The 17,796-nt window shown below is 37.3% G+C and overlaps 1 protein-coding gene across 4 annotated transcripts in view; it reads left to right on the top strand.

The window, feature by feature from the left end:
- The window catches only part of Kcnip4 (potassium voltage-gated channel interacting protein 4), a 1,093,862-nt gene that overhangs the window by 575,175 nt on the left and 500,891 nt on the right, over positions 1-17,796 (top strand). Inside the window, exon 1 of one of the 4 annotated variants that reach the window (XM_047565625.1) lies at positions 6,449-7,906. The exons of the other annotated variants lie outside the window; for them this stretch is intronic. Coding sequence (XP_047421581.1) covers positions 7,807-7,906 — 100 coding nt within the window. The 5' untranslated portion in view covers positions 6,449-7,806. Of the gene's footprint in view, positions 1-6,448; positions 7,907-17,796 lie in introns of those variants that run through there. 4 annotated transcript variants of the gene reach the window in all.

Here is a 17,796-nt window from a genome sequence, read left to right on the forward strand (position 1 = left end):
GTTCAAAATAAATGAATTATGCATCAAACAACTTTGTGTCTTTTGTTACTTTCATAGTATTGATTTGGATAAAAATTAGTCCTAGTGGAGTAATGGGAAAGAACTCCACGTGGCTGTGTTTGGGTTTTTATTAGGTCTCAAGCTGAAATGTCTATTTTATCTAAATCAGCTTCACACTTCCGAACATTTGCATCCATCAATTGCAATTTATTTTACTTGACTGGCTTATTAAGGTGGCTGCACATCAGTGTTGTCCCTCACTTAAGTGATTACATTTGAAGCTAAAAGAAAGATGCTCCAGGGAGAGATCCAAGATGCCAGAAGTTTAGGTGGCAAAGCAAATAACTGTAGAATGGTTCGCAGCCTTCTACCTGCATTAAAGTTTGCAACTGAAACTCATGGTGAAAAAAAATAATTGCTGTGAATCCAGGAAATGAATCATCAAAAAATACTTTAAGACGTTGAATGGAAACTTATATCTCTTCACCAACAATTTAAAAATATGTTACTTAGATGAGAAGAAAAAAAAAAAAAAAAACAATGTGAGGTCAAGAAGCTTGAGAAACCAGGGGCTCCACCTCCCCTGTCTGCTGCTAACCATGTCGAGCTGTTCAATGCGAGACTTTCCACGAGCTTTTGAGTGGCAGAGGTCTCCCTGGAGGCTGAGTCATTTACATGGTTAAGGGTGTTTCAACAGATTAATGCAGTATTTCTCCCAGTGTGTTCCAAAGGAGTCATATGTGAGTGTGTATTTGAATGTTTGTTAAAAATGGAGATTCAGGGACTCCACCTCAAAACTGCCTAATCAAATCTCTAAGGAGTTTTAGAAAGGGCCATAGGTAAGTCTAGTGTACAAAAAGGCTTTCAGACTACCAGATAATAAGTATGTACAACAGGTTAATTCTCTCTTCTCTCCTGTCAATGCCAGGAATTCTTTCCCCCATATATCTTCAATCCTTAAGGATGCACTGAAGTACAGCTCCAGTTCACCTCTGAGTCACCACCTATTGTTCCCATTTAACCACCTTCACTCACCCAGCAACTCACCTTTGCTTTTCATCCTTAGGACAGGGTTGCCAGCTGATGTCTGGGTGTGGTGTTATTTCCTTCTCTTCACTGTGGATATTGTTTAATCATGGAACATGGAGAGTGATGCCTAAGACTGATAGATGGAGTGTTGGGATATACCCTTGGAGGTGGATTTGCTTAGCAGTTCACAGGACACTTTGAAAACCCACTTGAACTGGAGTCCAATCTGTAGTTTGATGCCACGCTAATACCTTGTGACATTTGTTCATCTGTGGAATGTTCCAGAATGAAAAGTGAATGAAACTTCTCGAACATTAGTGCCCATGAAACTTATTTCAAAACTATTTACTTTTTAAAAAGTTTTTTTTTTGTAACAGAAATAACTAGATTTCCATTTTTCTTAAGAAGAATAATTTTAAAAATCTTCTGGTATAAATTCACAAGTATTTCCTATAAATACTTTGGTGTTGATGGTGGTAAAACCATGAGTGAGTATGAGCAATGTGCTCTCTTTAGAATCCCAAATCAATTTAAGGTGCTTTAATTCTTATCCACATATTAACCTCAAGTAATAATAGTGTTTCTCTCATTGAGTTGTATGGTTTTACTGAGATAATACATATAAAGCAACTAGAATAGTATTCAATGTATAGAAAGGGTTCAACTAATATTAACAATAACATAGTTATGACTTATTGAGCATTTACAATGTGACAGTCTCTTCCAAGTGCTTTTCATGAATCATCTCAGCAACTTTCTCAGGCACAGAGCTTTAAAGTAGCCAAGCAGACACTCAAATCCAAGCATCCTTTCATCTCTGCATTATACTGCCTCTTATCTAAATGTACATCACTATCTCTTCACAATATTATTGAAATGAATTTCTCATTTGATGTCCTGTACTGGTTTTATTTTAGCTCATTTTCAGAGGGCCAAATATGCTTCCTAGGTTTTCAGTTGCAAAATTTATCCAGGCTTCTCTTGGATCAAGTAACTGTCAAAGGAGGCGAGTGTGTTAGATTCAGGCTATTGATACTTGGTTTGTATGTCATTATGGGAGATGGCCTAACAAATGAGACACTTGGTGGGAGCACCCGGGAAAGGGAGTTGGCTGCTTTCTACTGTTCGTCCTACTCCTACTCAATTCTCTAGCAGGACCTCTAGCAGGACTAGTTTTCTTCTCCATTGGTCAACACACACACACACACACACACACACACACACACACATCCCTCTTGATATCTATAAGGTAGCAGTGCAACGTAGTCTTTGTGAAGCTGATCCTGGTTTCCTTCTTCTCCCTTCCACTGACATCAAAGATTTAGCAGGTTCTCCCTACTCTTGTTGTACTTTCTGCACTTCCTTAAAGGCTTTTCCCAGAAGCTCTCTTGGATTGCATTTATGTGCAATTGCATCTAAAATGTGGTCTAATCATGCTATCTGGAGCCAGCCCCAAATGAATCTTAGGATGGATATTTCCTGCTGCAATATACTAAGCCCTCTCTCCCTCAGTTTCCTCTTATAAAATGGAAACTTAATGGTATCTACCTCATGAGGTATATGTGAGGTTGCAGAGAGATAACCCTTAGAAAATGCTTCAACACTAATCTGCCAAATGGTGATTGTTCTACAGACACAAACTAGCATCATCTAAATTTTGTTTTAATGGGTTCAAAGCAACACAACGATGGGGGATTGTATTTGCCAGATCCATAGCATCTTATGTAGTACCTGGACCACAAACTTCACAAGGGAATAAGCAATGAATAATGAGAAACAAATCAAGTGATATTTAGTTTTTGCCCAGGTCCTGAGATTTTTCAACAGGAATACAGAGAAAATTTGTCCCCTCTCTCTTTCATTGTTCATTACCATTCCCAAACTGTAATCAGAAAGACACAACTAACCAGATCCCTTTGTTCCCTGCCTCAGTTCATCAAAGGGTAACTGTCTCTCATTTTGGAAGGAAACACTGTTTTCCTTCCAGAAACCTTGTTTCTGAAAATGAAGCAGAAATAGGTTTATTACTGCCAATAACTGGTGATTTAGAATAAACTGCACTTTGGGGATATGCTCTGAAGTGCAAATGTAAGAGTATCTCTAATTAGGTGTGTTCATTTTTTCTGGGGACAGGCAAAGGATAACCTTCATGTGGCTATGGAGCTTGAGCCAAGGGCCCAAGTAGCTCTGTGGGAACTGCTTCAAACAGTAAGCCTGGATCTGCCTCCAACCCTCTGTTACTCTCTTGAAAGTACTTCATATGGAATATTTTTAAACTATTGTAACAACATCCCTTTTCTCTCACCACCTTTTACTAATACCTTACCATCCCTATCTATCCCCAAGGCAGTAGTATAGAACTTCCTCATGTCTAAGATCTCATCTGTTCAGAAGTAACCATCTTTTAAACAGTAACAATGAACTGTTGGTTCTTTATCCCTGTATTTGTTTAATTAAATGCTTTGTGTATACCTGGCCATTTCTAAGTACTTAATGAGAAATGTCATGACAATAGATGCTTGTCAGCTCCACTGGCTTCTGAATTTGGGACCTGGAATAATTCACTAACTTCCCCAAGTCTCCATGTCCTCATTTGTAAGATAAGAATGAATGTCTTTCTTATGTTCAAAGAGTGATTTTAAGAACGGGATGGTCCATGTGCTTTGTTTGTCCACTACTTGGCAAAATGTACTCATGGAGATTAAACAACCCTTGCAAATATTATTGTACCTATCTTTACAGGAGTCCCCTGTAAGGTATATTGGCTGGTTGAGGTATATTGACTGATTTGAAGACTGGCAAACTGAGCTTCAGCAATCTGAAATACTCAAATTGAGGTCTGATCTTGAATCATGCACAGTTCTCTTCTTTCTGTTGATTCTCTCTTTCTCTTATAAAAAGTACTGCAAGACTCTATAGGAATAAGATATACTGGGTTAGTATGTTAGTTTGAATTCAAGCTGTGACTGGAATAAGAGTTGTATATGTATGGCTAAGTCACTATTTAGAAGGCAGTGGTCTTCTATTGAAAATTAAGGGGTGGTAATGGGTGCTGTCCAAGGTACTTCCCACCCTCCACAGCAATAGTTTGAAGATGTTTGGGACAGGGAGGAAGACCTTCTCAGACACCTTCTTTGTGTTGCTTTCCTTGGTTGGAACCACAAGTCATATTCACATTATACACTGAGGATAGAGCACAGTCAAGATATCCCAGAATGTAGTACTCATAGTTCTTTCTAAGGAGAAGCCAAAGGAGTTCTCTCACAGCTTCCTCAGTGCCTTTGAGCGGGACCTACTGATACAATGTGCAGAAAACTCACAAAATCCACAGATATATTTATACTCTTGGTAACAGAGAAACAGGTTCTGCTGGATCAGTTAGAGAGCAAGGGTCTTTTAGGGAAAGCAAGAGTACACTCAGATTATTCACTCAACAAGTAGTTCTTGCCTCTTTGGTGCCAGACACTATCCTCCATTTGAGAATACCACAGTGAATCAAATTGGAAAAATAAAAAGCAACTCTGCACTCATAGGCATCAGTCTTTATTCTAACATTTCTAGTAGAAGTTGGTATTTGATAACAAGTATACATGCCAGATGATTATGATAGTGCTTTGGGGGAAATGACACTGGTTCAGAGCACAGTGACTCAGGGTCAGGAGAAGGAATGCTGTTGTATGGATTGTGGTGAGTATGGGCCTCTCTGTAGTGGGAATTTTGAACCCAAGACCTGAATGAAGTCACTGATTCATGGGAAGATACAGGGATAAGCATCACAATAGAGGAACTGGCACAGGTAAAGACCTGAGGTCATGAGTATGCATAAGGAATGGAGACTGGCAGGCCTGGAAGATCAGTACAGCCCAAGGGGACCCAGTTGTGAGATATAGAGTGGAAAGACTCTCACTCTGGTACTTTTTTACTAGTTACCTGCCTACATACATTCCTCAGCCCAGGGATATCAACTTTACAGGTGAACACATAGGATCTGACCCTTGACATTTGTTTCTGGAATATGCTACATGACTCTACAGAGTTCTTTTTTGGTAGGAAGAGAGAAAAAAAATGCCTTTGGAAACAGGTGATGCAGTTTCAGTAATAATATTCCTGTGAATGAGCAGGAAGGAAGAACTATGGATTCAATTAGCTACTAGGTTGGAAACATGTTCCAAAGTTACTGGGGTTAATGGATTAATTAGAATGTCACAAAGCAGTCTGGAAGGATCATTTTGGGTGAAACCTTCATCTTGTGCTAATAAGTACTTATACCATTGTTTGGATTTTTAACTTATTTAAAGCTGTGTGGAGTAACGGGGAAGAAAGAATAGGCTTTGTGCTAAACAAATCAGAGTTTAAATCTTGGTCTTACCATTCATCAGCAGCATGACCTTGAGCATGCAGCTAAAATGCTCTGAGGCTTAGTGTTTCCCTCATGAGTCTTGTCTATTTATACTACTTCCAGAGTGGCTAGGAGGAAGCAATTTTTGTGAAGCATCTGATATCTGGTAATTGCCTGATCAATGGTGACTATTCCTATCCAATATGAATCTATGTAGTATAAGTTATCCCCCATAGAGGCATTGTGGGGTTGTTAAGGTAGGCATGAAAAGCATGGATTCTGCCTTCTGGAACACCTTTTAGTGGAGAGAATGTATACCCAAGCAACTATAACATAAAGTTACCACTAAAATACAAAAAGGGAGAGATTTCATCCAATACTAGTGGTGGACTTTTCATGAGAGTTTTAAGAACTTGACAGGCAGAAATGTGGAAAGGTTTTCTCCAAATAGATTGGTTGAACAAAACCCTGGGGATGGAGATGCCCTGAATCAGTTTGGAATAAGGAGTAGAGATGTCAAGTAGAGTGTATGGACAGAGGTAGGACCGGTGAAGTGCAATCCCAAGTTGGTATCTGATCATCAGGAAATCAGGATGCCTTGCAAGGGAGCTCTGACTTCAGTAGGTCAATAGGAAGCCTTAGAAATTTTTGACTAAGAGAATAAACTGAGGGTTGAATTTCAGAATGATTACTTTGGCAACCCTGCAAAGTTTGAAGAGGAGCATGGAAATATTTGTGATACAAGAACTACTACTGTTTGAGCAACTTGCCCTTTTCCAAAAGTATCATTTATTAATTCTCTGAACAGTCTCATGAACTTCATGCTATTGTCATATACTTTTTGACAGAGGAGAGTTTAAGTGCCAGAGACATTCGGCAACTTACCTAAGGTCACATAACTAATAAAAGGTCTGAGATGTGAATCCAAGCAGTCTGGTTCTAGAGTCCCTATTCTGAACCATTGGACTACACTGCCTCAAAAAGCCAGCTAAGTGCATGTGAAAGGTATCTGCCTTTGCCTGATCTCTTTTGCTCTCTTTGGTTCTCAGTGTGCTCACCTATGAAATAAAAAAAAAAAAAAAAAACTTGAATTGGCTTTCTAGGATGCTTTCTAGCTCTTGTTTTTAATTTTCTTTCAGTCCAAGATTTTACTGTGGCCTTAATCTATTTGGAGAGTACAGAAGGAAGAAAAAGTAATAAAAGTTGTGCAAGAGAGAGATGGAAACTTCAACAAGTTTTGCTTTATCCTCTCTCCTTTCAAAGTATTCTGGCTCCAAAAATACTTAAATCAAATTTTTAAAAGAAGAATAGGAGTAAATATTACAAGATGTATGTTTATTGGTGTGTGGAATAGTAATGAGCAAAATACATGTGGAGGTAGCTGGTAAACTCTAAAATATTATGAACATATTAAGTCCCAAGTTTTCAATCTGTGAATACTTCAGTAACAGTGACACAGTTGCATTAAAATGACCTGGAGATCAAAATCTAGAACTTTTTACATATTATATTAATTAATACTATTAATGTTATGTTATTATTCTATAAGTATATATTATCTACTATGTTTAAGTTTTTGTAGGTGTTTCACATCTGGGACTTTGGTACAAAATTAAGAACACATTAGTTTATCACAATCATGCTTCGAATCGATGTAAGTCACCACTCATACCAGAATATTAGTTCACAGTGACTAAGACTTGAGCATCAGGGTAAGGCAACTCATTGAAAAGAAGTCAGTAATGAAGGACTCCCCCAAGCCTCCTTTCTCTCCACACTCAGCTAGTTGGGGTAAAACACACACTTTAATTTTCCTGACTTATAAACAGTGTTTCTGCGACAGCTCAGTGCACGCCTGCACCGTCTCTGGCGTTTTCGGGTGTCCTGGTTTTGCAAGCCCTGGTGCTCTGCTCGGTGCTCGGGTGGGTCTGAGGCGGGAGTCCGGCCCTCCGTCAGTTTCCGCTGTTTCCTAGGCAACCAGCCAGCGGCGGGAGCAGCGTGCAGCTCTGAGTCCCGGGCAGCCCAGCCTGCTCTGCCGAGCATCGCTTTTCCTCGGGACGTTCCTGTGACCTCCCGGGTCCTCGGGTGATCTGCGCGTTACTCCATGCGTGGCCGTCTCTCTGTGTAAGAGCGATAATGAGGAAGCTGATAATTTTGACAGGCCTGACTTTATCGGCTGCCACTTCTGGCCTCGGCTCCAGCAAACAGGATGGATGCGTTTTTCTCTCACTCACGCCCTTTCTCTCAGCCTCCCCATCTCCCTCCTCTCTCCTCTCTCTCTCTCTCAGCCTCTCTCTCTCTCTCTCTCTTCCTCTCTCACGCTCTCCTCCTCCCGTCTCCGGCAGTAGCCTTCTTAATGTAGTTTAATGGCTTTACAAAGAAAGCCAGGCAGAGGAGCACTTCTCAGTGGCTTTGGTCGGACCATGACCTAGCTGACCATGAACTTGGAAGGGCTTGAAATGATAGCAGTTCTGATCGTCATTGTGCTTTTTGTTAAATTATTGGAACAGTTTGGGCTGATTGAAGCAGGTTTAGAAGGTAAGGGAGTGCTTTTTAGTGACTTCTAAAATCTGTTTTGCAGTTAAAATTTATTTAAGTGAATGTTAAGAGGCACCTGAAAATGAGATCAGAGAAATGTGACTCTGGGGTGGACAGGAAGATAGGCAGGTTTTCAACATAGGGAAGACTGATAAAATAAACTTTTTTCAAGTTGCAGTAATGTTTGCACAGCAAAAGAACATTAAAACTATGAGAAGCACCAGGGATCAAAATGTTAGAACCAATACTCAGGAAATAAATGTTTTATAATGGATACGTCTGCTTATATTGAGATCATTTTGTCCATATTAATGTTAGATTTTTATGTCTAACACCCCCTTTTATTATGTCAGCAGATTTTGACTATGTTGCAAGGTGCACTTGTTTCTTGCTATGGTAAATACATTCATCAAATGGAAATGGTATGCATTTACAGTTTCTTATGGTTTAAGATTGGAACCTAACAATGACAAGATTTTTATAAGGTTGTCTCTAGAATTGTTTATAATATTACCCATTTTACATTCTAACAGAGAGTCTAAGGGAAAAAGAATCTCCAACTTCTATAACAGATAGACTTTGACATAGATGCCAGATAGCCAATTGTTTTTCAAGTGTTGCTCTTTATGCTCATTAGAGGCTCATTCTCTTGTTCTTAATAGTCATCTCTCTCTTTAAAAAATAAGTGTGTACTCGCCTGTATCTTTTCCTGAGCTGAATGTTTCGCTGAGTAAATTTGGAGTTATTTTCTTTCTACTCAGAACACATTTGAGAGTACGTTTGCATTCAGTCACTCGTTTCTGTAAAGTTGGCAGTGTAATTTTTAAAAGCTTTGCCAGATGATGTTTGACGTAGTTATGTTTTATGTTTCGATATTCTTCATGCTTCAAATTTTAAACTTGAACAAAGCACATTACCAGTGTATTTACTTCTGCCAACTAATCCAACCCTCTAGAGAATGGCTGCCACAATGTGGCATAAACAAGATTGCTTTACAAATAGCAAACATCAAATTAAAGTAAGTGTGTCACTCTGATGTAGGTTACCAGAAACCTACATTTGTAACTCATTGAAAGGAGGGGGAGGGGGATGGTGGAAAGCAGGGTTTGTTAGAGTAATTCTAAAGGAAATTTGCAAAATGCATTTCCCTCTCACAGGGAAACATTTGCTTTGTAGTTCTAAGAAGAGGATAAATTCTGGAAATGGTCACTGCTCTTTAAAACTGACTTGTCTTATCCATCCTCATGAAACCAGTAGCTTGGTTTAGGTTCTTTGTTTCTTAGTGTGTGTTATTTTACCTGGTGAGTGTGATTGGGATGTCCCATTTTAGTGCACTGGTTTTTATTTTCTCTGAAAATGCCAGCTACATGGAACAGTGTCAGAATTCCTAGCTCTGTTGAGGGATTTGTGCCTCATTTCATGGAGGATGTATGGTCATTCTTTGTCTTCTTATGTTGAGGGTATTTACTCTGGATTTTGTGCTGACACCTCCTCTGGTATTGTTTTTTTTTGAGGGTTCTTTTTGTTGTTCTTGTTCAGAAGCACAAATATTCCCTCTCTCAAATGGGAATTTGTGTTTCCTTCCTCCAAGGGCTGCTAACCTTTATGAAAGTATTTATTGTTCCCTTTACTTATTACTTATATTAAAAGTTATACTGGTTTGTGTAAACAGTTTCTTTCTTGTATTTTGTATTTTATGACATTAACATTTTTCCAGGCCAACACTGTATTAATACTATGGAGACAATCTGCTCTCTCATAAACTTCAGTATAAATCCATATGTGATTTCTAGAGTTTTTCAGGAAGTATTTGTACATGGTAAAGGATTAACCACATTAAGGAGGAATTAGCCTTAACATGTAAAAGTTGGCAGAAGCAAAAAGCAATAGTGCCTCTCCATTTTGAAGTCTATATATGATTTATCTCAAAGTGAATTTGAGAGTAAAACAACCTTCAAAACAAGATTTAAGTTGACTGCCCTCTTTACTTGCTGGAGAGTAAATGTAAATGAATAGATGAATATATCTCCTTGCATAAGTTTATGAGTATACTATAAATTTGCTGCCTGATTTTAATTAATGAAAAGGACAAATGATATTTAAGATCAAAATATCATTTTCATAGATTTTCCCAAACTTTATTAAGAAAAACAAATATTGGTGCTCATTTCATTCAGATTTATTTTCACATAGGAGTTTCTTTCCCACCATTTTATATACCTGAGTTGGAGAGAGAATGGTTTCTCCTACCTTTCTTATATCTGTCTGCTCAAGTGTCCTAGTAAAGAATTTGTGTATTAGCTGGACTTGGTTAAAGACTAATGAGGATGAATTTGAATGATTTTCCCAAATGATTGAAACTTTTTATGTCACCTTGTAATTGTTTTACATTATAGATATCACTCAGAATGTTGTTTTTCATTTTTTTGTATTATTATATAAGCAATATATATAATGTTATGAAGGGCATACAAAATGCAATATTTACAAAATGCAGTTATTATCTTGATTTTAATATGTATAGAATAAATGTGCCTCAAAATAAATGGGTAATGGAAAAATCTGAAATATTTGTAATTGTTTATCTTTGAGTGCTGAGTTCCCATTCTTTGCAGAAGCCTGGGGATTGGGCTTTTGGATTCCCTGTGTCCTTCTTCTCCAGAGTCTGTGTATGCTATTCATAAATACATAATGCTACACATAGACCCACGTCATATAGTTATAAACAAAAAATTTACACTTAGCAGGTGACATCATTTCACTTGAGAAAACAAAATAATAGTTGAGGTAGATTCTTATGCATCATCTGCTACTCTCTTGCTTCCAACCTTGGATAAGACACTTTACCTCTTTAGTTGTCTAAAACTGGACTTGATAATCTCCATGGAACTTTCCATTTCATAAATTCTATGCGTCTACTGGGTAATTAAAGTTTGATGATTTATATAACACATATCCTTTCTCATGAAATAGGTATCAATGGTCTACTTTGGAACAGGTATGCAGTATGACTATTAGACCAATCCTCCTCTTTGACAGTCGATTAATTCATCATACCTGAGGGAAATAGTCACTGTATTTCATGAGAGTAGAGAAATGACCTTTTCCTCAGTTTTAGAATTTGGCATTTGGGGCTCCTATTTCAGGCATCTTTGTGATTTAGTTTCTCAAAATTTACACAAGAGTTCCAATAACAATTAAGCATATATCATCTAGTAGCTTTATTATTGGTAATGTTGTTAAACTTCAGTAAGTTTTCTTGTTAAGAAAATTACTCTTATACCAGGTTAGTGTGCATACAAATAATAGTGTTAATTTGAGCAAAGCTTTAAGAGCAATGCACACTGTCAGTGGTCAGTATTCTGAATTCATGACCTCTCTCTACTCAGTTTGAGAAACTCCAGAACTATTATAGTTTGGAATCTGCCTAAACTCTCACAACAACAAATTGCCTCTTTCCCAGCTATAAAAATGAAAGTGGTTGCTGTTAACACATTCCAGGGAGAAATTGAACCAAAATTTTAATGGCAAAGCCATTTCATTATCTCTATATGTGACACTGGGCTATGGAAATATCTACTTTTCATCCAAATACATATTAAATTTGTTGAAGTAGTTACTGAATGAAGAAAAACCATCCTTCTATCAACCTAAGTAAAAAACAAAATTTTTAAAGAATGTATTAATGAATGACTTGAAAAAAAATCACTTGCATTGGTAATTGTCTTCTATAAAATCACAAAGAGAAATAACTGATAATCTATGTTCTTTTTAGCATAAACATAAGACCTTCTTCAGTATTTATGCAGCTGACCTTATTTAGCTGGTCTTTGTACTACTGTAATACACAGAGATCTACACAAGGTATTAACCACTGCAAAAAGTCGAATTTTTAGAACCAAACTTTTAGCTCTTTCATGCTACTGACAGAAATGTGGAGCTACTTAATCTGTCAATAAGTTGGACCACCTGGAAAGCAACAGTGACTATATGTCTAGTCCATGATGCTCACTGGAAATCAAGAAGTGAGAGATCACTGCGCAGGAGTGTTATTTCCATCTGAGTTAGCTTAGTTGAAATTCATAAAGCAAAGTATTTGTTTAATTTTCTAACATCCTGCTTCCCTAGATGTAATGAGATATCAGAACTGATGTGTTTGGAGTATTAGAAAAGTCGTCTCTCTAAACTGTAATGTTTAAGGTGAAAGTAATGCATAGAGATGTTAGATAATGTAAACATACTATCTTTTGCCCCATGAAGTAATGGAATTAAGGGAATACTTTTACCATTTGACTTTTTTTAAGGGCCTTTTATAGTAAAGGACCTTTTATAGTTTCTTGAATTTCAAGAACATTAATACCTAAATGGAACAATTGGAAGAAGAGGATTTAGTGTGCTCAGAGATCACCCCTAGAGGGTCTGGAGTTGTTTTGCTTGAATTTTGGTCACAGTTTCACTTCTTATTAGTCATGAGATTTTAGATTGCTACTTGACATCCATAATCCTAATTTTGGTCCATAAAATTAGATGCCTATAAATAATATTAATTTCTTACTTTGTTGAGGATTTCATATCTACTGGGCAAGTGTTAGAATAGAGTATAGCATAATAGTGTATAGTATAGTAGAGACATGTTAATAGAGGAGGATGTTAACCTATAGTATCACATATTTGATCTTCATCATAGTCCTCTAAAGTATGTCCTCTCACTTTAGATATGAGAAAACTTAGACCTATAGACTCTATAACCTGATCAAAGGTTACTCAGCTAGTGCATCATAAAACTGAAATTCAAACTGAGGACAACAACCTCCCTATATTATCTTATAGTTTAAATTGCCTAGGCATTACAACAATAATTTCCAATAATTTGGTGAAAGGGGAAATTGTTGTATCAGTTCTCTTAATGACTTTCAACAAGACTCTCTTGAACACAATCTATTACTAAAACATTTATCCATACTGTGTCAATCTGACACAGCATCAAGAATATTATGAAGTCCTTATGTTATAAATTTACACAAAATTCTGTTATGCTCTGAGGCAAAAATGGAGAAGAATGTTTATATAAATATCCATTTTCAGACTAAGCCCAGGGATTATTTGGTTTGTCTTTGGGTGATAGATGGGATGGCTGGAAGCAGAGGGACAGAAAACGGTTGGGAATTTCGGAGAAAAAAGGAAATTTGACCCAAGGTGCTACTGTGAAAAGGTGAGACTTGAATCCAGGAGGAAGATTTATTTCGAAATGGTCTGAGATGAATGGAGTAGGTTGATGGGGGCATGGACAAAGGTAGTAAGGTGATTGGGATTATAGCTGGATTTTGAAGTAAGTGTATCCAGAATTGATTTAGAGTATAACACAGCCTTGTTTGGGTTTCAAGGCTTGATGTGATGGTTATCAGCAGAAAACACATATTCCAACCTTTATCAGCAAGTACAAGGCAAGAAGGAACACAGTTGGATAAGTTATCAAGAACTAAGTGGAAGAGAGGGATTAAAACCTAAGTGTAGCTGAGCCCTATACAGCAGAAGCAGGTGAGAGCTCTGCTGCAGGGGCCATTCCCTGAAGTTACCGCGGCAAGCATGCAAATTGCAGGTGTTGTTTCTATTTTGCAGATGGGTAAACCCAGGGTTTAGGAGAGTAATAACCTGCTCAAGGGAGTAAGTGAAGGAATGTAGATTAGTTTTGATATTTTTGTAGTGGCACTGATCCAAATGGCATTCATTATGACTGCAGAAGGTAAATATTCCCAAATAGGATAAAATGAGCTTAGATATATGAGTCATATGTAATATAACCTTTTTCTACAGAATATGCCTATACATTTTAAACTCTTTTTTAAATTTGAATTTTTTGCTTCTAATTCTGTATCGATGTATTGGTAATTGTAGATATAATAATGGGTCAAAATTTAGGAAGAGGAGAAAATAACAGAAGATATGTCAGTAATTCATATAATAGAAGCTCTGACTTGTCAAGGCTCCACAGAATAGAAGAACCTTTAGAAATCTCCCATCCAAATGGATCATTGCATAGGTGAAGAAACTGAGTCCAAGAGATATGAAAACTTAACTAGTAGAACCCCGAACAGCAGAAAGAGGTAAAAACTGTGTTGCAAGGGTCATCCCCTGAAATTAGCACAGCAAGCGTGCAAGTTGCAGGTGTTTTTGTCAAAACTGTTTTCTGCAAATAAAGACATTATGATTTATATTCATAAGATAAACTTTAAACATAACCTATGTTTTACAAAATAATTATCCAAGTCTCAGGTCTTCTATCTTTCTACTAGTGAACCAATCTCTGTAAAGTCCAAAGATTTAGAGCATGGGTGACAGTGAACTTGTTTTCTGGCACGTCTTTGTCATTGGATATAGGTGCAACTACAAACAACTTTTAGATTGAAGGAAGTAGCCATAAATCAAAATGTTTTCCACCTCTGTGACTTGTCTGCATAAGTTTTGTAGTAGAGATTTGTCACCACCTGATGGCCTTTCCATTGACCCAGGGGATGCATTTTTGCAAGGTCAAGTTTCAATACCAAATATATGTACTTATATGTCACTTGAGCAGTTGTCCTAATTGTTCATCACACTGTTTCTTCAACACAGGAAGCTGAACTCCAACCCCTCACCTTCCTCACTGCTTGCTCCAAAGTCATCTTCTTTGATATCATGTTGGAGGCATGTCTCTGAAAAACATTTGAATTTGTCAGAGACTCATTATCAAGACAAATTTTACTGCTGAAATTATACCCATTGTGTATTCTGGTTTGTATAGTGAGGCCATAGAGTGTAGCTGCTCAGAGTACAGACAATGAACCAAACTAATTAAATAGCAATTCCAGTCCCAGCTCTAATACAAACTAGCATTATTGTCTTGGTAAGAGCTATAACCTTCTGAACCTAGGTTTCCTTATCTTTTAAACTGGAGTTGTCATTGTACCAATCTGTTTTTTTGTGTGGCTTGATATGAGTTAGTATTTATATGTGCTTAGTACTCTGCCTACAATTATAATAAATCATTTGTGTGTTTTGCCATTATATCTAGGCTCCATCATCTTTCCATCCAAAGAGGAGAAGCCACTACTCAGTGTCTGAAACCAAAAGCTGAATGCTTTGTTTGCTAAGCAGTTGAAAGCTGTGCTTCTAGGATGCAGTTATTCAGAACAAAATGCTGCTAAGGTCAGGTTGAGTTTTAGGCTTTCTGAAGAAGGATTGTTAAGGGAAAGTTGTCTTTGATGAATTGGATTGGGATTAAAACTCGTTCCATTGGTTACTTGTTACTGTAATCAAAGAACAGTCATCAATTTCCTTTTTTGAAAATAGAGTAGAGGCACAATTTTATGGTAAACAACATTTCAAGTTATTTATTGAGCAAGTCCAAGGTGCCGGCCACTGTTCTTGATAGTAGGGGTGCAGTCACAAGCAAGATAGACAAAACCTGTGTCCTTTCAAGTTCATTTGCTAAATGTTTAGATACTTTAGATACTAACTATAAATTTTAAAAATATACAGGAGACAGAATAGTTCCAGTAGAATTTACTTATTTATTATTTATTGAATGAATGTTTCTCTCCTATGTTCCATACATTATTCTAAGCACAGTAGTGAAGTTCTTGTCCTTGTGAAATTTATATTCTACTGAGGAAGAAAGACAAAAAGATAAATGAATATATGGTAATATCTAATCTAATATTAAATAAAGGCAAACACAAACTATTTTAAGGGAACAGAAACAGGGTTCTATTACAGAATGATCAGGAAAAGCCTTTTTGAAGACCTGAAATAACTACAAATTCTTGAAAGAAATGAATGTGTGGGACAGTAGAATCTGGGACTTATAGATTCCAGGCAAAAGATGTACTCAGTACAAGAGCCTTTGGCTAGAGGTTCACTTGGCCTATCTAAGGAACACAGGCAGGCCAGTGTAGCTGGAGCAGGGTGAGCCAGTCAGGGTAGAAGAAGGAACGATGGAGGGTTAGCCAAGGACTCTTCATACTGGACCACCGCAAAGGCTTGGGGTAACTGGGAAGTCACTGAATAATTAAAATAGGAAGGCTACACAGTCCAAGACTCCATCCTTTTCAATAGACCCTAATATCAGTTTCCACACCATATCTGCTCCTTCTGATCTATGCAGTCTATTCCCAGACACCTGTCAGTACATGGATTCATTACCTCTTTTCAGACCTCTTTTATCTGAAACAACTGCCAGTACTTCCCATCACTAATTTTTAACCTGTGCTCAAGTTAAAATTTTATTCTTCTTCTTTAACCAAGTTCTGCCCTTCTGCCTACCATAAGGGGTGAGCAGGTCTAGTCTGTATTTCTTCTTCCCAGGAAGTTTCAACATCCTGGGATAAAAACCCCACTCTTAAATGCATCAATAGAAATAATGTGGATGGTCTTAATATGACTTTGCTGGTGAAGGGATTTTGAAAAGTCAAATAATAGTCCTTGAGTATCTGCATAGTGGAGTAATTTTATAATGTACTTGAAAAATGTAAATTTCACAAGGAAAACCTTGTTCTTTTTCCTTAAGTAACTCCTCCTCCCCCCCATACTAGCTTCAACAATAAATATCTAAATTGGATATATTCCAAATTTAGGTGAGAATAATACATTTCTATCCCAGGTATTTGTACTAACACATAATTTTTGGAACTAGCAAACATCAACCCCCTCATTTTAAAAGTCAATTGAGACCTAGGAAGGTTAATTGAGTTGTTAGAAATCACAACACTATTCAGTACCATAGGTACCATCATAATTGCATCATCTGTGATAGACTAATAATTCTATTCGGGGTGAGGAGCAAAATTTACATATTTATACTATCTAATTTTTGCAAAATCCTATAAGAATAATCTTATTAACCATAATTACAAAAACTCTGCTCTGACTCTTTATTTACTTAAATATATATTGTGAACATTTTTTCATTATATTGTTCTTCTATAGTTTTATTACTTATACCCAGGAAAATGAAGGGAGGGGATTTGCTGTTGCCCAGGTTAAATGAAAACTGTGGCAAAGTAGGGTAGCTTGCCACATTGTGAGGCCTCCAACTGGGGAAGGTCAGGAACTAAGCTTTTGTTCATCAGAAAACTAGAATCCAGGTTTCATTGTTTAAGATCCGCAGTGGTGAAGACATGGAGTCAAATCCCAAATGCCAGGTGATCTCAGGCCTTTAGGCAGGTGTCAAATGAATAGAGAAGGGGGCCTCAAGGAGGGAGGTCTCAGAGCTTTTAAGAAGACAGCATCATGTGGTAATGGTACCAGTGACACCTTGATGAGCTTTTTGATGAGCATATGCTGAGCACTTAATATGTATTAGGTGGACAACAGTTTTTATGTACTAGTTGTAATTGGGGATTTAGCAAAAGAGAAGGGATGTGAATATATGTTCATGAAGTTCCAGTCATTGCCTGGCATCACATACTTAGAAGTAGTCAAGCTGGGATTCAATCAAGGCTGAACATGTGGAAAACAAAGATTCTCAACCTTCATGTACCTGCCTCCAAGGTAGGACTAGGTCATGGTCAGAGATAGGATTACCTTGAAGTAAATTTAAGATTAAGCTACAGAGCCTCTCTAGTATATGGGCCCCATCCTGTTTGTATTTTAATGTTAATATCTATTTCAAATTTGTATATGTGATTTTTTATAACTTTTCTTATAACCCCATTGCTCCAAACTACATGTTTTCCAGATCCCCCAAAACAAGATCTGCTCCTGTTGTGATCTTAAAAGAGCTTGCCATTTCTTGACTGATTTAAATTCATGCAAGGGGACACAGAAAGCAAGATCCAATCTTGCTGGATATAAAGTCTTCATATCTCTCTCTCCATCTCCATGGCCACCTGAATTTATGCCTGATGGAGAAA

This window comes from Sciurus carolinensis, chromosome 10 (assembly GCF_902686445.1).
Source record: "Sciurus carolinensis chromosome 10, mSciCar1.2, whole genome shotgun sequence".
NCBI lineage: Eukaryota > Metazoa > Chordata > Mammalia > Rodentia > Sciuridae > Sciurus > Sciurus carolinensis.